The sequence below is a fragment of the Sapajus apella genome, unplaced genomic scaffold, assembly GCF_009761245.1.
Source record: "Sapajus apella isolate SASKATOON/1434 unplaced genomic scaffold, GSC_monkey_1.0 scaffold24, whole genome shotgun sequence".
NCBI classification, from domain to species: domain Eukaryota; kingdom Metazoa; phylum Chordata; class Mammalia; order Primates; family Cebidae; genus Sapajus; species Sapajus apella.
This window is the reverse complement of record NW_022436964.1, coordinates 8,661,448-8,685,607: the sequence shown is the minus strand read 5'-3', so window position 1 is coordinate 8,685,607 and position 24,160 is coordinate 8,661,448. Positions and strand designations below refer to the sequence as shown.

General features: G+C 40.2%; 1 protein-coding gene and 1 pseudogene across 3 annotated transcripts in view; one reads left to right on the top strand and one right to left on the bottom strand.

Moving 5' to 3' along the window:
- The window catches only part of GCNT1 (glucosaminyl (N-acetyl) transferase 1), a 39,389-nt gene extending 24,615 nt beyond the window's left edge, over positions 1 to 14,774 (top strand). For both annotated transcript variants that reach the window (XM_032290680.1, XM_032290681.1), the window contains exon 2: positions 12,768 to 14,774. In XM_032290680.1, coding sequence (XP_032146571.1) covers positions 12,911 to 14,197 — 1,287 coding nt within the window. In that variant the 5' untranslated portion in view covers positions 12,768 to 12,910 and the 3' untranslated portion in view covers positions 14,198 to 14,774. The remainder of the gene's footprint in view (positions 1 to 12,767) is intronic.
- Positions 11,157 to 11,555, bottom strand: LOC116559668 (annotated as a pseudogene). Its single transcript, XR_004272565.1, has one exon. The product of XR_004272565.1 is annotated as a 60S ribosomal protein L36 pseudogene (transcript).
- Positions 14,775 to 24,160: the final 9,386 nt, after the last annotated feature.

The following is a 24,160-nucleotide window of genomic DNA, read 5'->3' as shown; positions in this document are numbered from 1 at the left end:
TTTTAATAGAGACAGGGTCTTTCTCTGCCACTCAGTCTAGAGTCTAGGGGTGCAATCATAGCTCACTGCAGCCTCGAACTCCTGGGTTCAAGTGATCCTCCCACCTCAACTTCCTGAGTAGCTAGGTCTACAGGCAAGCACCACCACACCCAGCTAATTTTTAAATTCTTCTTACTTTTTAGAGATGGGATCTCACCATTTTGCTTAGGCTGATCTCAAACTCTTGGGCTCAAGTGATCCCCCAACCTCAGCCCCCCAAAGTGCTGGGATAACAGGCATGAGCCACCACACCTGACCATTAAGGAGGATTTAATTCTCTTTTACTTAACAACCTTCCACCACACTTGCAATCATTTTCTGGCTATCTCTCATCCCCCCAATCAATGATTCTGAAAAACTTTTTGTTGTGTGTGTGTGTTTTAAAATATGAGATTGGGTCTGGCTGTGTTGATTCAGGTTGTTCCAGGCTGATCTGGAGCTCCTAGGCTCAAGTGATCCTCCCACATAGCTGGGATGACAAGTATGTGCCACCATGCCTGGCCTGAAAACTTTTTCATTTCAGCATTCTTTGTATTCTAAAAAAATCACTGAGGATCACAAAGAGCTTTTGTTTACGTGGGTTATATCTATTGATATTTATCCTATTAGAAAGCAAAACTGAGGCTGGACATGGTAGCTCACGCCTGTAATCTCTACAAAACAAAAATAGCCAGGTGCACCTGTGGTCTCAGCTACTTGAGACGCTAAGGCTAAGGCGAAAGGATCACCTGAGCCCAGGAGTTTGAGGCTGCAGTTAGCCAAGATCATGCCATTGAACTACAGACTAGGAGACAGAGTGAGACCCTGTCTTAACAAAAAAAAAAAAAAAAGAGAGAGAGAAAGAAATTAAAACAGAGAAAAACTTAAATATTACTTCTGTGAAAATAACAATGATAAGCCCTTTAACATAAGTAATTTCTTGTGAAAATCTTTTTAGAAAAATTAAAAGAGTAACAATGTTTTTGCATTTTTGCAAATCTCTTTTACTGTTTGGCTTAATAGAAAATATCTAAATTCTGATTCTTCTGCACTTATTCTGTGACAGCAAACATATCATGTAGCCCCTGGAAAAATGCACTGTATGTAACACAGCAGAGGGAGTGAAAGGGTGCATAATGGCCTAGTATTATCGTGAAAATAGTTTGGAGACCCTCTGTGTATTGTCATGTTTTTTGTTTGACCACAACTCAATGTTTATATTATTATAACCATGTAAAACTGGGCATAGCATACCATAATTTCTTTGGTTTTTTTTGTTTTTGTTTTTTAAGACTACGTCTTGCTGTGTCGCCCAGGCTGGAGTGCAGTGGCACTATCTCAGCTCACTGCAGCCTCCGCCTCCCAGGTTCAAGGGATTCTCCTGCCTCAGCCTCCCAAGCACCTGGGCTTATAGGTGCGTGCCACCACATCCAGCTAATTTTTTGTATTTTTAGTAGAGTCAGGGTTTTGCCGTGTTGGCCAGCCTGGTCTTGAACTCTTGACCTCAAGTGATCAGCTTGCCTTGGCCTCTCAAAGTGCTGGGATTACAGGTGTGAGTCACTGTACCTGGCGTGCATTTTACTAATTTAAATCCGAACTCTATCTTAGTTATAAAAATCTCTTCTAAATCCATTTATTAACAGCACGGGTTCTCTCTGTTTCATCTCAAATATTTTTTGGAGCCGTTCGCTTGCTGTAATTAAGGACTGGTTTCTTCCTAGGACTCTCACACAACCATCATCTTGGGATCTCTTTGTAATCCTGGGATTTCTGTTGCCTCTCAGTATTGGGTCCCTTGATTACTAGATCCTGTCTCTTCTTTTTTTTTTTTTTTCTTGAGACAGAGTCTCACTCTGCTGTTACCCAGGCTGAAGTGAAGTGGCTCAATCTCACGTAGAGGGAGGAAAAGGGTGCATAATGGCCTAGTATCATTATGAAAACAGTTTTGAGACCCTCTGTATATTGTCATGTTTTTTGTTTGATCACAACTCAATATTTATATTATTATGGCCATGTATAAACTGAGCATAGCATAACATAATTTTTTTTCTTTAAGAAGGTGTCTCTGTCCCCCAGGCTAGAGTGCCATGGTGCCATCTCCGCTCACTGCAACTTCTACCTCCCAGGTTCAAGCAATTCTCCTGCCTCAGCCTCCCAAGTAACTGGGACTACAGGCACCCGCCAGCATACCCAGCTAATTTTTGTATTTTTAGTAGAGACAGGATTTCACCATGTTGGCCAGGCTGGTCTTGAACTCCTGACCTCATGATCCGCCCACCTCAGCCTCCCAGAGTGCTGGGATTACAGGCATGAGCCACTGTGCCCGGCTGGATCCTGTCTTTTTCTTGATAGGCAGTAGAGCACAAATTTCAGGGCCAGATTATGTGGGTTTGAAGCCTAGCTCTTCTGCTTACTAGCCATGTGACTTTGGAAGAGCTATTATGCTTCAGTTTCCTCATCTGGAAATTAATACTTCCTGTGTAGCATTCTCCTGAACATTCTATGTGTTAATACAGGGAAGTCAATTAGAAGAGCTCCAGAGCATACTAAGTACTCCAGGATAGTGATGTTGTTAATGCTTTTACAGTTGCTGGTGAATTTCATCTTTTAGTGGCATACTTCTCACAGTAACCTGAGAAAAGGTGCCTGTGACTTTGCTGGTATAAAAATGCCTTTCTGTTACATCACATTTGACCAATAGCCTGGTTGGTTATTTAGAATTCCAAGTTGAAAATTCCACAGAGAAGCTAGGCAGCTCACTGCAGTGAGTCATAGACAGCAGTCAGGTATCAGAGACTACATTCCCGGCAGGCAAAGGGTGTGCCTGGGGACAGAGACCAAGTATCTTGAGATGAGATGAGGCTATATAAAGTGCAGATAGCCAGAAAGAACTCCACCCTGAATGGCAAGGTCTTTGCCTCACAATCTTATCTGCTTCCTGCTCCCTCCCTTGACCTGCCTTGCGTGGCATTTGGTCTCCCTCACTTGGGTCATAGTCCTCTGAGATACTGGCATGGCTTTGACATCAAACACAGTAGTTGGTATTTTGGTGCACTCACAGTGGCCTCTGGGACACAGAACAATAGTCCTTAGAGAGTCAGTGAAATTGAGAAGTATTCACAGGGACTAGAAGCCAACTGAACTTAGACCATGCTTCCTGCTCTGCCAAGAAGGGCAACAGGTTGGTGACCCAGGTTTATCCATCAACAGTTTGTTTATACATAGATGTGTACATATGCTTACATGCATATGTGGACATGAGCCACCCACCTCATCAGTTTTGTCTTCTTTTTTTTTTAATAGAGACTAGATTTCACCTGTTGGCCAGGCTGGTCTCGAACTCCTGACCTCAGGTGATCCACCAGCCTTGGCCTCCCAAAGTGCTGGGATTACAAGTGTGAGTCACCACGCCCAGCCAGTCTTCTTGTAGATGTCTCTCCCAGGGCCTTGAAGATGTTTCTCCCAGGGCCTTCCGACCGGCTCCAGTCTGCTGTAGTTGTCTGTTGGCTTGTTATGTGACCTAGATGTTCCTTGACCTGGGGATTCCCTTTTCTTTCTTCTTCGGTTAGATCCCCTTTTCACTTAATGTCCTCCACTATCTTAGGTAGTAATACATATATATACATATACACACACACACACACACACACACACACACACACACACACACACACATATTTGAGATAGGGTCTCACACCTGTTGCCCAGGCTGGAGTGCAGTGGCACAATCATGGCTTACTGCAGCCTTGACTTCCTGGGCTCAGGTGATCCTCCCACCTCAGCACCCTGACTAGCTGGGACTACAGGCGTGCATCACCACACCCAGCTAATTTTTGTATTTTTAGTAGAGACAGGGTTTCAACATTTGGCCAGGCTGCTCTTGAACTCCTGACCTCATGATCCACCCACCTCCACCTCCCAAAGTGCTAGGATCAGAGGCATGAGCCATGGCACCTGGCCAATAATTATTGAATATAACTCATTCTCCAAAGCTTTCTGAGGAAAGGTACATAAAAGTAAGTATTTTGAGACCTTGCCTGTCTTAATATGTGTTTATTTACCCCTTCCGAGTGTCTTGTTTTTTTTTTAAGACGGAATTTCACTCTGTCCCTTAGGCTGGAGTGCAGTAGCACAATCTTGGCTCACTGCAACCTCTGCCTCCTGGGTTCAAGTGATTCTCCTGCCTCACCTTCCCAAGTATCTGGGATTACAGATGTGTGCCACCACACCCAGCTAATTCTTTTTGTATTTTTAGTAGAGATGGGGTTTTACCATGTTGGCCAGGCTGGTCTCAAACTCCTGACCTCAAGTGAACCACCTACCTTGGCCTCCCAAAATGCTGAGATTACAAGTGTGAGCCACCTCACCCAGCCTTACCCTTACTTTGATTAGTAGTTCATCTGGTTATAAGAATTCTTCGCTGGGATTCAGTTTTCTTTAGCACTTTTAAGGCATTTCTCCATTGTATCCTGGTGTCTGTGGTTGGTTTTTGTGAAGGGTGAAGACATTCCGCTTCTGAATCCATTTTACGTAGCTTAGTTTTCCCCCTCCCCTGAAAGTATATGCAGTATTCTTTCTCTCATTGTTCTGCCATTTCATAATCAATGAATACATCTTGGTGTGGGTCTTTTGTCATCCACTGTGCTGATACTCTAAGAGATTTTGCAATCTAGAAACCATTCTTTCATTTTGGGAAATAGTCTTGAATTATTTAGTTGATGACTTCCTTCCTTTTTTTTTCTTTCTTCTGTTTTCTTTTTCTGGAGGTCCTGTTATTCATATGGTAGGTCTCCTGATCTGGTTCTCTAAATTATTGTGTTTTCTCTTATTTTCTCATTTCTGAGTTTGACTATTTGCTTAACTCTCTGAAAGTTTTTCTCAGCTTTGTCTTCCAACCCTTCTATTGAGGTGTGTGTTTATTTATTTGTTTGAGATAGGAGTCCGGTTCTGTTGCCCAGGCTGGAGTGTAGTGGTGCAAACTCAGCTCACTGCAACCTCCACTTCCTGGGTTCAAGCAATTCTCCTGTCTCAGCCTCCTGAGTAGCTGGGATTATAGGCATGCACCACCACACCTGGCTAATTTTTGTGTTTTTGGTAGGGTCAGGGATTCACCATGTTGACCAGGCTGGTCTCGAACTCCTGACCTCAGATGTTCTGTCCACCTCATCCTCCCAAAGCGCTGGAATTACAGGCCTGAGCCACTGTGCCTGGCCCAACTTTTCATTTTTGCTATCATGTTATTAATTTTCAAGGGCTCTTTTTATTTGCTAGTTGTTTATTTATGTGGTTTTCTGTTTGTTCTAGTCATCTAATGCTGTGAGGCAAACCGCTTCAAATGTAGTAAGATACAACACTGTCATTTTATTTTTTTGCTCACACATTCTGTTGGTCAAGAATTTAGTGACGACTGGAGTGACTAGGGGCTATGTAGTCATCTGATGGTTCTTCGCTCACATGTCTGACACCTGGGTTGGGGTGACTTGAAGACAGGGATCAGCCGGAGCAGTTGACTGGGGTACCTATATCTGGTCTCTCCATGTGGCTTCTTAGCATGGACGCTGGCTCTGAAAGGGAGCGTCTATGTAGAGAGCACATTTTTCAAGACAACCGGGTGGAAGCTGCATGACCTTGCCTTGATGGTCACATAGTATTTCTTCTGCCAAACTCTATTGGTTGAACTGTAATCATAAGGCCACTCAAATTCAAGAGGGTGGTAATTTGACTACTTCTTGGTCGGGGTGTGGCAAGGTCACATAGCCGAAGAGTATGTTGGGTGAAAATGTCGACCTGGCTGTCTTCAGAAAATATATTGTGCCTTGTTAATATATATCTATTTTTAACATATTTTTAACCTTTACTTGTTGATCTTTTTTATATCCTGAGGATGTTAGTGGTAGTTTTCTTCTCCCTGCACGGTCTGTTTCCTTTGACCATTTGGGGAGTTCCCAAGGTAGGCAAGATATTTAAGCCTTCTTTTTCTTGGCATGGTTGGATTCCCCAGTAAACAAACTCCTGCCCTGACTTGACAATCGAAGTTCTGGGAGCTAATAGGGATAAGCAAGCTGGAAATGGAGAAGGAGATCCCGATATTCACTGTGCCTGAGTCCCACTGTTTTCTGGATGGGAACTGCCTTCCATGAGGCCTGGTGTGCCCAGGGTGGGAGAGCCTCTGCAGAGACTAAATCTTGGGTCTCTGCCAAGTTTGAGGTAGAAACCCAGCTGCTTTGTAAACGGCTGCTAGTGGATACTTGAATAAAAAAAGCTAAACCACTCCTCCATCATCCTCCACAGTCCCCCTTCCTAGGGATCTGTGCAGCCAGCACCGGTTCCTGAACCCTTTGAAGATCCTGTAGTGTAAATAGAGCTGGTTCGTTCTGCCCCTCCTGTCAGCCTGGGATTTGTGTGTTTGCTTTGTCAGTTTCCTCTCATCCATCTGCTTTTCCGGTTTGATTGCTGCCTCCTGTCTCCCTCTCCCCCAGGTCATTTTGTCCGTCTTCCCACTCCATTACACAGTGAGCGGCACTCTATCTGACAGTGCTTTCTCTCTTTATGTTGGAACACTTCTAGTGACTCTTTCGTCACCTTAGGGGCACCCGATGCTTTTGCTGTTGTTCCCTTCCTTGACTAGCTTTCCTTCTTATTGACTGTATAAAAGATCTGTGTTTATTTTCAGTATCCTCAGAATTAAGTATTCTTGTACTTCTTGGTCTTAAAAGTCACGTGCTAAGTACCATTGCTCTCAGATGTTGGCTTTCCTCTGTTCCTATTCACAGTAGAATGATTTCATTTCGCATTTCTTCTTAGGTTATGTTTTCTACTTAAATTATATAGGATGGTGTCCACAAGGAAATGTCCTCTTCCAGGAAAGGACCAGTGGCCACTGAGGGACCTTCTTCAGGACAAACCCAGGACAGTTGTTGGGTTGTGTAGGCCTTGGGCGAGTGAGGCTTAGTGTGGTTTGGGACTTGCGTTTTTCTTGCTTTCTCAGAATTCATGAGCTTTTCTCATTTAGAATGTTTCTTACTCTCTGTGGTTGTCCTCACCGGCAAGTCCCACCCCATATTCTTCAGCGCAGCAAGTATACTTCCTGTGTGAAATAGAAAGCTGAAGGCACATTGGGCAGAGCAGTACTAACTACCCACAGACACATCTTTGTTATTTAATTATTTTGTTACTTATTCCTTGTGTGGTGTGCTTGAACTAAGTAATTTTTGGTAATTAAAGTTGCATTAAAAAAGTATAGCATGTGCACATTTTCACTTCTCTTTAAACTTCTTTTTCTTCATGGAAATCTCTTTGGCTATGAAATCTCATTTTCCTTTCAGCCTTCTCCTGATTCTTACCCGAGTGTTACTTAAGAAAATGTTCTATGTCTTGAAATTAGGTTGGTTAATTGCAATTCCTTTTAATCATTTGGCGTCTCTGTTTACTCTGATGATAAATAGACAAAATCAAAAGCATTATTAATAAAATAGATTTGTTTCCTTGTATATTTACCTCTTTTATTGACACCCATCTTGTTAAAACCCAAGGCTAGTGATTTTACATTGTAAGAAGCATTTTTCAAAGCATGTTGGTTATTTAGGATATAGATGACAGTGGTAAATATCTATGCCTTTTTTGAGGTGAGGTCCAAGTGTTTGGTTTTGAACTTTGTATTTTCTATATGGATTTTGGGGTGACTCTCATGTACCTACGTTCTGTAAAATCTTGTTTGCGATAATTCTACTTCTCCTATTAGAAAAAAATACCCAAAACTCAGTGGTGTCATAATTTATAGCTTACAATCTGTTTATGTTCACAAAGTTGTACATCAATCTCCACTGTCTGCTTAGAGAACGTTCAAAGGAAACCTTTGTACCTACCAGCAGTCATTCCCATTCCCCCATGTCCCCAGCCCCTGCAGACACTCATCTGCTTTCTGTCTATATGGATTTGCCTTTTCTGGATAGTTAATATAAATGGAATTATATAGTAAATGACTGTTACGTACATTAGCACGTTTTCTAGGTTCTTCATCTACATTGTATGGAACATTTGTGAGACCTTCATTTCTTATTATAGCCATATAATATCCCATTTTATCTATAAACCGTATTTTGTTTATCCATTCTTCAGTTCATGGTCATTTGGCTTGCTTTCACTTTTTTTAGCTATTAATAATGCTATTATGAACATTTGTATACAAATTTTTGCATGGATATATGTTTTCACTTTTCTTGGGTATATACCTAATAGTGGAACAACTAGGTCATATGGTAACTCTAGTTTTAACTTTCTGTGGATCTACCAAACATTCTAAAGCAGCTTGATGAGGCATTTACATTTCTACCAGCTATTTATTATGATTTTGCAACGAGATAAAAAATACATTAGGGCCTGGCACAGTGGCTCACATCTATAATCCCAGTGCTTTAGGAGACCAAGGCAGGCAGATCACCTGAAGTCAGGGGTTCCAGACCAGCCTAGTCAACATGATGAAACCCCATCTCTACTAAAAATATAAAAATTAGCCAGGCGTGTTGAAGGTCGCCTGTAATCCCAGCTACTCAGAAGGCTGAGGCAAGAGAATCGCTTGAACCTGGGAGGCAGAGGTTGCAGTGAGCCAAGATCACACCACTGCCTTCCAGTGTGGGCAACAACGGCAAAACTCTGTCTCAAAAAAAAAAAAAAAAGAAAGAAAAATACATTATAAGCCTGTCAACAGTTTTAACATCATTAATTTATGTAGCTCTCTTTTAAATCAAATAGGAAGACAGTTACAAAGGAAATTACATTTATACTATAAATTTGCCTATATATACATACATACATATGTATGTATATATATACTTTTACTACTGCTTTCTATGTTTTTATGTGGATTTGAGTTGATGTCTACAATCTTTTCATTTCTGCCTGAAGATCTTCATTTAGTATTTTGTGTAGGGTAAGTCTGCTAGTAATACATTTTATTTGTTTTTATTTGTCTGAGAATATCCTAATTTCTCATTGTTTTTGAATGATTTTGCTCATTATAGAATTTTTGATTAACGATCCTTTTTTTTTTTTTTTTTTTTTTAAGACGGAGTCTTGCTCTGTTGCCCAGGCTGAAGTGCAGTGGCATAATCTTGGCTCACTACAACCTCCACTGCCCAGGTTCAAGCGATTCTCCGGCCTCTGCCTCCCAAGTAGCTGGGATTACAGGCATGCGCCACCATGCCCAGCTAATTTCTGTATTTTTGGTAGAGATCGGGTTTCACCATGTTGGCCAGGCTGGTCTCAAACTCTGGGCCTCAAGTAATCTGCCCGCCTCGGCCTCCCAGTACTGGAATTACAGGCATGAGTCACCGCGCCCAGCCGACAGTCCTTCTTCCTACACCTTCAATACGTCATTCACTACCTTCTGGTCTCCACTGGTTTTCATTTGAAGTTGTTAGTCATTTTCAGGATTCATTGTATAATCACTTTTCTTTACCATTTTCAAAATCCTTTGTCCTTGTCTTTCAATAGTTTGATCATAAAGTGTTTAAGTGAGGATATCTGAGTTTATCCTCTTTGGAGCTCATTGAACTTCCTGGATGTACAAATTAATTTTCATTTCACTATTAATACTATTTTTAGAGCAGTTTTATGTTTACAGAAAAATTACACAGGAAGTACAGAGAGTTTCTATTTATGCCCTCAGTGTTTCTGTTGGTATTAATATCTTGCATTAGTGTGGCACATTTTTTTACAATTAAACCAATATTTAGACATTATTTTTTTTTCAACTATTTTCTAACTCCCCATACTTGTTATATACATTATTATTATTAAGGGTTCACATTTTTTGTTGTACATTCTATTATTTTATTGAAATTCTCAATTTGGTTGGATACCATTCTCCTACTGTCTTTCAGTTATTTAGTTCTTTGAACATATTTATAAGAGCTGATTTCAAGCATTTGTTAAATCCAATGCCTGGGCTTCTTTGGGAACATTTTTATTGACAACTTTTTTTTTGTTCCTGTATGTGGACCAGACTTTTGTGGTCCTGTATGTGGACCAGACTTTTATGTTTCTTTGCATGCCTTGTAATTTTTTTGTTGAAACTGGGTAGCTGATAGTGTGTCAGCCGTGGAAATCAGACCTCTACCCCTACCCTGACCAGTACTTGTTTTGTTATTTGTTTGTTTAGTGGCTTTCCCAAACCAGTTGTCTAAAGTTTATATTCTTTTTTTTTTTTTGAGATGGAGTTTCGCTCTTGTTACCCAGGCTGGAGTGCAATGGCGCAATCTCGGCTCACCGCAACCTCCGCCTCCTGGGTTCAGGCAATTCTCCTGCCTCAGCCTCCTGAGTAGCTGGGATTACAGGCACGCGCCACCATGCCCAGCTAATTTTTTGTATTTTTAGTAGAGACGGGGTTTCACCATGTTGACCAGGATGGTCTCGAGCTCTTGACCTCGTGATCCACCTGCCTCGGCCTCCCAAAGTGCTGGGATTACAGGCGTGAGCCACCGCGCCCTGCCCTATATTCTTTTTTATGTGAGACCCACTCAAGTTTCTCTCAGTTAGTTTAGTGGTCTGCTAATAATTCCATAGAGATTTCCCTAAATGCCTTGAACCAGTAAGGGGCAGGAATTACTTACAGTCCTATTTTTTGTAGTGTTTTGCTGCTTTAATGGTTGAAATTCTTATGTAATGTTTCAGAATCTCTCCGTGGTTGCTTTCTGATAGAGGTGCGGAGTGGGGTGGTGATCAAGATTGTTAGAAGAAAATGAGATGAGCAACAAATTAAGCTGCAGAATAGTCATGAATTTGCCAGTGAGCATTGGGAATCTTCACAGTGGAGGAAAGGATACATTGGATTTTTCAATCATACTGAACCATTAAACTGTTCCTTGGTATACATTAAGGGAAATGTTGCTAGAGTTTTCTTTCAAAGAACTTAACCTAAATTTCAAGATGTTTTCAAATATTTAGCAATCCACAAACATAGAATTAGAAAAATAAGACTAGAGAGAAGGAAATTTTAAAAGAGAAAAGTTAACCAGCCATAATTTTGAGAAAAGAAGTAAATACTTAGGATTAGTTCAACAACATATTTTCTGAGTGTGTGAATACTATATTGGTAAAAAGACTAAATACTTTTCTTTGTTTTTTTTTTTTTTTGGAGGAAGCTGTTTTTTATTTCAGGGAGACAGCAGGGGAGGGGGCTCAGTCTTTCTTGGCAGCAGCTTTCCTCATGGCGGCCAGGACATTGCTCAGCTCCTCCCGCTTCCTCTTGGCCCGGATGTGTGTCCCCACCTTTTTCTTGATTAACTTGAGGGCCCATTTGTCCTTGGAGACCTTCAGCAACTCCATGGCGCGCCGCTCGTATGTGGCAAAACCACACACCTCCCGGATCATGTCCCGCACGAACTTGGTGTGTTTGGTCAGACGCCCGCGGCGGCGGCTGTGCCTGGGCTTGCTCACGTTCTTGGTTACCTTGTGGCCCTTGTTGAGGCCCACGGCCATAGGATACCGAAGAGCCATGGCTGCTACTCTCCAATGGCGACCGTGGCGGAAGAATACTTTTCTTATATTTTATATTAATGATGGTCAGTTACTCATCTTTATTTGTATTATTACTATTCACAACTCATTTCCTAATGAAATAGTTAAGTTTCTGGTGTTAAAAACTAGTGTCAGATCTCTAGAAATCTTGTTATGAGCAGATTTGTAACAGTCAAATTGATAGTATTTGACTTTTTTTAGAACAGCCATGCTTATCAGCTGTAGAACCAATTGCCAAGTTATAAAATTGATTTTTGAAAACAAAACTATTTACATGTTTGTAAACATTTTATATAGTAAAAGTGGGTTGTAGTCCCGGAATTTGAATATAGACAAAAGGTCTGTCATAAATTACAATTTGTATACACTATTGTTTTCTGCAAGACTTAGTTATTACAGCCTGTTATAACTAGTGCAGAAAATGCAAGCTGTATCTCTCTTTTGGATTATGAATATTTTGGTTTCTTATAGTGTCTGGCATGGAACCTAACTCATTGTGGGGCCAACCCGACACAGTCCCAGATTGGGCCTGGTTTCAACTGAGCCTTTTTAATCCAGTTTGAAAATTCCATGACTTGCCCTTACTTCAAAGATTCTTAAAAGTCACAACCATTTCTGAACTTCTCCCTAAGTGTGCCCCAAATCCTAAATCAGCAAAAAGCAGAATGGATCTGATCTCTTCAAATCTTTAGGGCTGCTGATATCAGCTAATGGACATTAAAAGATGTCAGGAGGAACTTAAATTACTAACGATTTCAAGAAAAGGGGCGCTAATTCTTAGAACTGGCACAGTGTCAGAAACTCACCAGCTATGGACTGTTCAGTCATTATTGCCTAGGCCTCCAAATATGGTTTTGCACCTCAGCACACCAGAGAGTAAAATGCTTGTTGTAAGGTATTCTAGTGCATCCGTGTACTGGGCTTTGGGGTTTGTTTTTTCTTTTGTTTTCTTTTTCAATCTGTGGCATAAATACTAGAGACTGGGTCTCCCGTACTACTGCCACTTTTCCTGTGATTAAGTCACTTTGTTTTTGTTTTAAACCTAACCCCATAGCAAAGAGGACAGTTTTTGAGCCTGAGAAGATTTATTGTGAAAGACTCTCTCTCTCTCTCTCATATATATATATACACACACATATATATATACATATATATGTATATATATATATAATTTGTGTATAATTGCTCTCTCTCTATATATATGTCTATATATATAATTGCTTTTTTTCCAGTGATGTTCTTCATTTCAAGATGCCATTGCAGTTCTGATAAATGCAAACTGAGAACGTTCAAGGCCACAACGGAGGAAAAATCATTGGTACTTGGAGCGTAGAAGACTGCCCTTCACAAAGGAAATCCCTGATTATTGTTTGAAATGCTGAGGAAGTTGCTGCGAAGGAGACTTTTTTCTTATCCCACTAAATACTACGTTGTGGTTCTTGTTTTTTCCCTAATCACCTTCTCCGTTGTAAGGATTCATCAGAAGCCCGAATTTGTAAGTGTCAGACACTTGGAGCTTGCTGGGGAGAATCCTAGTAGTGATATTAATTGCACCAAAGTTTTACAGGGTGATGTAAATGAAATCCTAAAGGTAAAGCTTGAGATCCTAACAGTAAAATTTAAAAAGCGCCCTCGGTGGACACCTGATGACTATATAAACATGACCAGTGACTGTAATTCTTTCATCAAGAGGCGCAAATATATTGTAGAGCCCCTTAGTAAAGAAGAGGCAGAGTTTCCAATAGCGTATTCTATAGTGGTTCATCACAAGATCGAAATGCTTGACAGGCTACTGAGGGCCATCTATATGCCTCAGAATTTCTATTGCATTCATGTGGACAAAAAATCCGAGGATTCCTATTTAGCTGCAGTGATGGGCATTGCATCCTGTTTCAGTAATGTCTTCGTGGCCAGCCGATTGGAGAGTGTGGTTTATGCATCGTGGAGCCGGGTTCAGGCTGACCTCAACTGCATGAAGGACCTCTACGCAATGAGGGCGAACTGGAAGTACTTGATAAATCTTTGTGGTATGGATTTTCCTATTAAAACCAACCTAGAAATTGTCAGGAAGCTCAAGTTGTTGATGGGAGAAAACAACCTGGAAACGGAGAGGATGCCATCCAATAAAGAAGAAAGGTGGAAAAAGCGGTATGAGGTCATTAATGGAAAGTTGACAAACACAGGGACTGTCAAAATGCTTCCTCCGCTGGCAACACCCATTTTTTCTGGCAGTGCCTACTTTGTGGTCAGTAGGGAGTATGTGGGGTATGTACTACAGAGTGAAAAAATCCAAAAGTTTATGGAGTGGGCACAAGACACATATAGCCCTGATGAGTATCTCTGGGCTACCATCCAGAGGATTCCTGAAGTCCCTGGCTCACTCTCTGCCAGCCATAAGTACGATTTGTCTGACATGCAGGCGATTGCCAGGTTTGTCAAGTGGCAGTACTTTGAGGGTGATGTTTCCAAGGGTGCTCCCTACCCACCCTGCGACGGGGTGCACGTGCGCTCGGTGTGCATTTTCGGAGCTGGCGACTTGAACTGGATGCTGCGCAAGCATCACTTGTTTGCCAATAAGTTTGACGTGGATGTTGACCTCTTTGCCATCCAGTGTTTGGATGAGCATCTGAGACATAAAGCTTTGGAGACATTAAAACACTGACCATTACAGGCAATTTTATGAATAATATGAAGGATACACAAAACGTACCCTTCTCTGGTTCCCCTTCCCTGTCAGTAAGAATCAGGAAGATGGTATGAGGTCCTTTTTGGGGCGGGGACTCTAGGTCTTGTCAGAGATGCTGCATGGTTTCTGCAGAGCACCATTGGCTAGAAAGGTGATAGCATTAAATGTTCATCTAGAGTTAATGCTGGGAAGAGTGAAAGTAGCCTTGAGGCCAGAGCAGGCAGCAAGGCACTCTGGGGAGAGGACCAGGGTGTCTGGGGAAGCGCCCGATGCATAAGGTCAGCCTGTTCAATGTGCTCAGGGATTTAGCAAAATGAAATAATGTGACCTGTGCCAAAACTATTTTGAGAGTTTTAAATGTGACCATTTTTCTGGTATAAATAAACGTATAGCAACAGATAATCAAAGATAGAATTAATCTGTTGATATATTTGTTGAAATAGAAATTTGATTTTACTCTAAATGTTTTTTGTAAATTATTTTCTGCTCTAATGCTGGACTGTGTAGTGTGTCTCTGTATGTCATCTCAGGGAGCTTAAAATGGGCTTGACTTGACATTGTTTGGTGTTATTTTTGCTTGCAACAATGCACACTTCCACAAACCAAAAAATAACCATTTCTAGTTTAGTGAATTTCCACAAATCATCTTAGGTTATTAGCAAAGTTAAGGCACCTTTTTAAAAAAATTATTATTATAGCTTCTACAAAGAGAAACACTCAATTTTTCTGGAGATTTGCCTATATCTTCCTTTCCCCAGTCTCCCAAGACTCTGCTATCAAGCTGTGTTACTTTCACTGGACCCTAAATTATTGTCTGTGCGATCTGACTGCCAGTAATTAGTGCAGAGAACTAAGAGAGGATGATACAGGTTTGAAGGGCCGGGGAGTGGCGGGGGGGGAAAGAGTTTATTTAAACAATTTCCGATGCCCATAATGAGTTTAAAAACCAGCAATTGACACTATTCTTAAAATTAAGGCTGTTGTTCATTAAATTCACTGTGTCCACCTCCCAGGATCGTTTCATCCTAATGTCACCTGTGTCTTCATTTAAACGGATCTGGCCCTGTCCTTGGGTCTTCCCGGTATCTGCCCCTGAGTTGTAAGTTTTCTCCTTTCTCAATCTTCCATGAGGAGGAAAGAAGTGTGCAGCCATTCCATGTGACCTGTTGGAAGACCTGGGAAGGGAACTTTAGGTTTGGGACAGATTTTTGTTGTTGTTGGTATCATTCACAGCATACGATTTTTACTCTCCCCATTTTCACCATAATCCAGATGATTTGGGGGTGCTGTAGTGCTGTCTCACATCTCAAAAAGTAAATTCAAATCTTAAAAAGAAAGTCTTGTAATTTCGCTGTGTTGATACTGTTCAGCCAACAAGCTACCAGGGAACTGTGAGGCCTTGTCCTTTGGCATTAGACTTTAAACAAGAATTAAAACTACATGCTGTATTTTTAAACCATAGCCAAATTAAATGGTACATGAGAAATTCAGAGTATTAGACAGTTTTAAGGCATTCAACTGAGAAAACGTTTTTTCTTCCTCAAAGTCAGAAAACATTTTCATATATTGAGAGATGTGTTTTTAAACTTTATCATTTGTAACCGTGGAAGTTGGTGGATTGCTGTGTTTTTGCACGATTAGCATGGGAGTTTGTGTTGGAGCAGGAGGAACATGTTTGTTTTGAAAACTCAAGAGATGATATTGATGAGGGCAGTACATGCAGTGTGTTCTCTCTTTATTGGCTTCTAAACCAGATTTTTCCTTTAATGCATGTCAAATATTTCTCCCATGCTTCTTTTAGCAGAAAAGTTTTTCACTTATAAGATAGGGCACTTTTTAACTCTAAAACTAGCGATAGTGATATACACTTTGTCTTATAAACATTTTTCATTTTTTATTTTGAAAGATTGCTGATCTACATCAAAAATAAAACAGTAGTAGAACGGACACCATATAACCCTCACCTGGTGTTAACATTGTGCCCTATTTGCTTTAAGTTGTATGTATTTTTGAATTTAGCAAAATTGGAAACTAAATTTTTTAAAAATTACAAATATACAAAGTTATTTATCTCAGCATATTTATTACACTGTGACTGCATCTGAGTTATATTTAAATTGGCAGGTTTTGAGGGTTTTTTTCTTCATCATAAATGTAAAAATAGGATTTAGAGTCTATTTCCCCAAGCCTCACATTGAAACTGTAGACTTACTATCCTCTATGTAGCTGTAATATGTCATCTTTCTAGAACGACACTTGTTAAAAAGTGTTCGAACACTATACCTAATACCTGTGGCAGAGATTATATACGATCCATTCATTGGGCTCAAAGCGTCTCACTTTTAAACTTTTTAGAATAATTTACAGCAAATGAAACATGATGCTGTGAAAAGAAATTTAAAGAATCAAAATGATGGTTTGAAAAGGAAGCCTGTGATACATGCAGAAGAAGCAAAACCCAAGTGATTTGTGAGAAATATAGAAAGTATCTAAGTTACTTTATAGTAATTATTAAACACTAATTTATTTGTACTGTCATTGAAGGTGTTTTATAGAGAAATCTGAGAAATGACATTCACAAATTAGAAGTCAAACAAGGGCGGGCATGGTGGCTCAACCTGTAATCTTAGCACTTTGGGAGGCTGAGGTGGGGGATTGCCTGGGTTCAGGATTTCAAGACCAGCCTGGCCAACATGACGAAACCCCATCTCTACTGAAATTACAAAAAAAAAAACAAAAATTAGCCAGGAATGTGCCTGTAATCCCAGTTACCCAAGAAGCTGAGGCAGGAGAATCGCTTGAACCCAGGAGGTGGAAGTTGCTGTGAGCTGAGATCGTACCACTGCACTCCAGCCTGGGTGACAGTGAAACTGTCTCCAAAAAAACATAAACAAAAAGTCCTTAAACATATGTGAACAAAAATTTTGTGATGGAAGAACTCTAGCTAATGAGTATTCATCAAGATTTACATATTTCTTAACTAAGGACAAGAGTTAATAAAAATTGTTCCTTATTTTATAGGCAGTTACTGAAGCTCTTTCCAGATCTTGGTAAAGAGTCACTCACCCTTGAAAATGTGGAGCATTGTTTTTAAACATATATTTGTGTCATTTATTAAGTACAGTTCACTTAAATATAAGTAGATTTTCTCTTCCAGTGATTTGGGTAGGGAGAGGCCATGTTTCGGTTCATTTCCTCTGTAGTGTCGATTGAAATGGACTTTTTCTGTTTTTTAGAAAAATAAAAATAATTTCTCATTATGTTAAATATGGATGCTCCTCAGCTTATGATGTGGCTAGGTCCTGGTAAACCCATTATAATTTGAAAATATCATATTGAAAATGCATTTAATATCTCTAACCTGAAATCATAACTTAGCCTAGCCTGCCTTAAATGTTCTCAGAACATTTAGCCTGCAGTTGGGCAAAACCGTTTAACACAAAGCCCATTTTATACTAAAGTGTTGAATAGCTCATGTTATTTATTGAATATTGTTCTGAAAGTGAAAAACAATGGTTGTATGGATATTTGAAAGCATATCACTTGTGCACTGTGGTAAAGCTGAAAATTCTAAGTCAAACCTCTTATGATTTTTAAGTAAGTTGGGGACCACCAGTTTAAAATAAATGCAATACAATTTTATGATAAACATGGTCACCGTAAGTTTTACTCCTTTGAATGTGGGCGAGATGGAATGCAGTTAGAACAGTCATATCACCATTAAAATCAGCTATTCAGAAACCAATGCCTTGTCTGCACACATTTTTTATTCCTTTTTCTGTTAGCAACCAGCACTCAAATATTAAATTTGGTAGTTGATATACTTTGTAACAAATGAGTGTGTGCAAGTAGTGATTTGAAATAAGATTCATTCTCAAGGCACAAATGTCAGAGGGGAAGAGAGGATGTCAAAAACAAACTAACACAGAGCATGCAAAAAGATTATTGTGGGGCTTTAGAAGCATGCAATTGAATGGCCAGTATTGCCTTCTAGGGCATTAGACACTTCTGCTGTGTCTGCCGAGGAAAAAGAACAGTTTTCCAGTCAGTAGCAAAGATTAATAGGAACTGTCACCTGCTGTGGTTTGAATGTGATGGGCACAGTTGAGGGAAGAGAGACCCATGACCCCAATATTGAATGCAGTACCTGCTCCAAATAATGTCACACCAGATCTATTAAACACTTTGGGGTGCTCTTTAGCCCTAAATTAGGAGAAACATTCTAGAAAGTGGCAAAATTGATGAATTTCAGATTTTTCTCTAAAGCTTGAAAGCTTTACATATCCTTTACAATTTTGTTTTTAATACATGCTTTAATGTTTTCAGGACTTGACATCAGAATATTGATTTAATTTTTTTAGTGCAGTAAGACCCAAACTAGAAATGAATTACAACTATTGGGAAAGAAAAAACTATTGCCATTATTGCAGATAATATAATGGTCCAAGTAGAAAGCCCAGGAATCTTGCCTTAAAATTGATATAAAATTAGCAAAAACCTCCAGATATCCAGCAGGCTTTGTCAAATTTATAGACACACTGAGTATTTGTGCAAGAATGAAGATAACAGAAGACCTGTATGGTGTTCTGTTATTTACTGCTCCTAGCTAATAAAATGAAATATTTTAAACTTTTCTTCTATTTGTGAATTAATTGAATGCAAGTCTAATAATGCTCTCAATGGCTTGATAGTGTTATTCTAAATTTCATCTGGAAGATGTGCAAGAATAGGAATATTTTGAAAGGAGAGTAATGAAATCTTGATATACTAGATAAAAAGCCATATTTCACTGCTAAAAAGTATAGAAAATGTACTAATGGTTTACATTTGAACTCTCAGACCAATGCAGTAGTAGCCTAGATATATAAATAAAATATCCCCAAAATCCTAGGAACATAAGGAAGGTAAACCTTTGGAGAATACTAGATTATAGCTTTATAATGTACACCAAAATCCAGATGAATAACGAAAATAAGCTAGAAGACCATATTAGTTACTATCTTTGGATATGACAGAATTTCCAAATAAAAGTAATGGGAGAATTCATTAAGGAGCAGATTATAGATGTAACTAAAAATATGTATCTTCTGAATATGAGAAAGCAAATGGCAAATGAGATTAGAAAATCTGCCTGCAGATTCTGAAAGAGGGAGGCTTAATCTCTTAATGTAGAAATGACTTATGCTAATATTTAAAAACAGCTTTATTGAGATGATTCATATACCATACAGTTAACCCATTTAAAGTGAATACTTAGGTGGTTTTTTATTATAACCATTACCACAATCCATTTTATTTTTATTTTTATTGATTTATTTTTTTTAAGATAGAATTTTACTCTTGTTGCCCAGGCTGGAGTGCAATAGCACAATCTCGGCTCACCACAACCTCTGCCTCCCAGGTTCAAGTGATTCTCCTGCTTCAGCCTCCCTGGTAGCTAGGATTACAGGCATGCACCACCATGCCCTACTAATTTTGTGTTTTTAGTAGAGACGGGGTTTCTCCATGTTAGTTAGGCTGGTCTTGAACTCCCGACCTCAGGTGATCCACCCGCCTCAGCCTCCCAAAGTGCTGCGATTACAGGCATGAGCCACTGCGCCTGGCCTATTTTTATTTTTATTTTAAATATGGAGATAGATTCTCACTATGTAGCCCAGGTCTCAAACTCCTGAGCTCAAGCAGTTCTCCCACCTCAGCCTCCCAAAGTGTTGGGATTACAAGCGTGAGCCACCACGCCTGGCCCATAATCAATTTTAGAACCTCTTCACCCCAAAAAGAAACCCTGTACTCTTGATAGTCACTCCCCATAACTCCCTCATACTAATACATATATTTTTAAACATGAAGACTCCAAGAGAAAAATGAACAAAGGATGTAACAACTCAGAAGTGGAGGAAGAGAAATAGAAATGGCTAATATGAAAAATTATAATTCAATAAAGATTCAAATTTAATTTTTTCTGTATCAAATTAGAAGTTTTGGTGTTTTGTTTTCTAAAATGTCCTTGATACTTGAGAGACTATATTGAGAAATAAGACTACATATAATGTGATCTCAATTATGAAAAGTATTGAACAGAAAGGAGCATTCAGAATTTCCTGAAGTCACATCCTCATATTTTGAGGATGACTCTTTCCAGCTCCATAAAATTGTTGCCAAATATGTATTTGGAGCTTTTTCCACATATGGTTTGCCTTAGGGAGTCTTATGCTCCCCAGCCCCAGTCTTTATTTGGGGGAGGAAGGAGCCATGCTTTCTCTCCACTCATCCACTGACAGGAGTGCTTTAGATGTAACTGTTAGTGCTTAGCAGTGTCAAGGCCCTGTATTCTGCTTAACCTTGTAAGATAGCCCATTGTATACCACATTGAAGAGAACATTTTGCAGCAATAGCCAGAATAACCAATCCTATGGGCCACTGTCACTGTCCATCTGACTTCAGGAGCCCAGGATGCTTAGCCTGATGGCAGTTTTGCCTCTCACGCCTTGGAATGTATCTACGGAATTTCATTTTCTGATACCAGATACATGTTGATTTAATTGCTTGTTAGGTGAGGATGGCCTGGTTCCTTGAGCTACATGCCAGTGGGAAACATATGTTCTTCCTTAGCAGGAGGACTCGAGATTCATACCCTCCAACAGCGTCCATCCGCACATCTGACTGTGGGAGTAACGTGGATGAGCATTATTGGTGCCGGAGGAGGATCTTGTTTAACTAGATAATTTTGTGGGTTTCATATGAAGGCTCATTGACCTTTAAGATTAGGTAAGACATAGAAACCAGTGGAGTTTTTTTTTTTTTTTTTTAAATTTCTGCGAAACACAGGCACTACTATCACTGGCTTAATTTACTTATAATTTACTTTCTTTGCCATTAGACTCATAAAGTAAATGCTCCCTGGCCCAGTTAGAATTCCCTTATTTGACTTGATGCAAGGAGAAGTGTTTTCTCTTCAGGAAAATTTTCGTGCCCCTCCACTCAAAGAAGACTGCCCCTTTAAATATGTTCCTCAAAGCCTACTGAGCTAATCTGGACAACAGCTGGCATTTGTTGGGCATTTACTTACTGCCTATTCTAAGCACTTTGAATATATTACTTCCTTTCACTCCATAACAACCTTGGGAGTGGGCACGACTTACAAAAAATTGGCCCAATTTGCAAAAGAAGCAAAGAAAGGCATGAATCTATAATAAAAAGCTTGAAAAAAAAAAGTTTTTATCTGATTCGTTTATCCCTATTTCACCATTTTAACCACCCATCTTCTTCCCCAGACCCTGGCCTGCTGTGAGTGCAGCACATCTCTTTATTTTTGAGACAGGGTCTCACTGCATCGTGCAGGCTGGAGTGCAGTGGCACAATCATGGCTCACTGCAGCCTCGACTTTCTGGGCTCCAGTGATCCTCCCACCTCAGCCTCCAGAGTAGCTCAGACAACAGGCATGCACTACCATGCCTGGCTAATTTTTGTATTTTTTATAGAAATGGGATTTCGCCATGCTGCCTAGGCTGGTCTTGAACTCTTGAGCTCAAGCAATCCATCCACCTCAGCCTCCTGAAGTGCTGGGATTATAGGCATGACCCACTGCACCAGGCTAGCCCATCTTGTTTTAAATAAGAAATGCATTGAGAAATAAAAGGGACAGAAACAGAGTTAATCCATAAGTCTTACTGAAACCACCCCAAAGGGTGTAAGGAGAGAGAAGGGAGAGAAGGTAAGCACCAAGTCGATGGGGGCAGGCGGAAGGCAGCCTCAGAGGAAGGGGAGAAGCAGGAGAGGAGCAGGGCATAGAAACCATCAGAGGAAGTTTCACAAAGCCCTGTCTGCTCGGGCACAGTGGCTCTCACCTGTAATCCCAACACTTTGGAAGGCAGAGGCAGGCAGATCACCTGAGGTCAGGTGTAGGAGACCAGCCTGGACAACATGGTGAAACCACGTCTACTAAAAATGCAAAAATTAGCTGGGCGTGGTGGTGCAGACCTGTAATCCCAGCTACTTGGGAGGCTGAGATGGGAGGATCACTTGAACCCTAGATGCAGAGGTTGCAGTGAGCCGAGATCGTGCCACTGCACTCCAGCCTGGATGACAGAGTGAGATTCTGTCTCAAAAAAAAAAAAAAGAAAGAAACTCCTGTCTGTCTTTACACTGATTCAAAGCATAGGAGATTTGAGAAGGAGAGCATTTTGACTTAAAGTATATGGCAATGTCAACCCCCAATTTCCAGGGACAGTCTCTGTACTAATTTGTTCTCAAACCACTAATAAAGAAATACCCCAGACTTGGTAATTAAGGAAAGAGATTTAATGGACTACAGTTCCACATGGCTGGGGAGGCCTGACAATCATGGTGGAAGGCGAATGAGGAACGAATGGCAGCAGGCAAGAAAGAGTGTGTAGGGAAACTCCCATTTATAAAACCATCAGATCTTGTGAGACTTATTCACTATCACAAAAACAGTGCTGGAAAGACCCACCCCCATGATTCAATTACCTCTCACTGGGTCCCTCCCACGACACATGGAGATTATGGGAGCTACAATTCAAGATGAGATTTGGGTGGGGACACAGCCAAACCAAATCAGTCTCTGTTTAGATCTATTTTCCAGTAGACTGCTGTTTCTCTAATGCAGTAAATACACATGTGCTCATTGCATGTGTGCATGCACACACACATACAAAGTGAGGGGATTTTGCAAAGGAATCTAAGAGGAGCAGGTGCTACTGGAAAGACAGAAAGGACTCTGTTGAAGGCAGGGAAGTGAGTGGGCCTGCAGCCTATGGAGAGAAACTTGAGGAAAAGAGGGGAGATTTCCTTCTCAGATTCGTTGTGGTATAACTGACAAAAGTGGTATATATTAAGGTGTACATAATGTTTTGTTATACATTGTGATGTGATTATCACAATCAACATCACCATCTCTTCATATAGGTAATTTTTTTTTGGTGAGAATACTTAAGATCCTTAGCAAATATGAGTATCCAGTGAAGTATTATTATTACTATTATTATTGTTGTCACCATGCTGTACATTAAATCCCCGGAACTCATTCCCTTATAACTGAAAATGTACCGTTTGACCCAAGTCCACCCATTTTCCCCATCCCGCAGGCCCTGGCAACCAACTTTCCACCTTTGTTTCTATGAGTTTGACTTCTTTAGATTCCACATGTAAGTGGGGTCATGCAATATTTGTCTGTGTCTGGCTTATTTCACTTGTCATAAAGTCTTTTAGGTTCATCCGTGTTGTCATAAACAGCAGGATTTTCTTATTTTTCATGGCCAAATAATATTCCATTGTGTGTGTGTGTGCGTGTGTGTGTGTGTGTGTTTGTGTGCCACATTTTCTCTATCCATTTAGCCATCAACACACACTTAGGTGGTTTCCCTATCTTGATTATTGTGAGTAATGCATCAGTGAACATGGGAGCAAAGGGCAGATATCCTTTTGACATACTGATTCATTTTCTTTGAGTATATGCCTAGAAGTGGGATTGCTGGATTATATGGTAGCTCTATTTTTAGTTATTTGAGGAAGCTCCATACTGTTTTCCATAAAGGCTGTATGGCTGTACCAATTTACAGTCCCACCAACAGTGTTCCCAGTCTCACCACACTTTTGCCAATGCTTGTTATCCTTTGACTAATACTAATACTAGCCATCCTACCAAGTGTGAGGGGATTTCTCATTGTTTTAATTTGCATTTTCTTGATGTTGAGATTTTTTTTTTTTTTTTTTTGTAGAAAGTTGTTCTCACTCTGTCACCCAGGCTGGAGTGTAGTGGTGGCATGATCATAGCTCATTGCAGTCTCCAGCTCCTAGACTCTAGTGATCCCTCCCTTCCCCCTTGGCCTACCAAAATCCTGGAATTAGAGGCATGAGTCACTGTGCCTGACAAGCAGTTTTTAAATATATATTTTGGCCATTTGTATGTCTTCTTTGAAG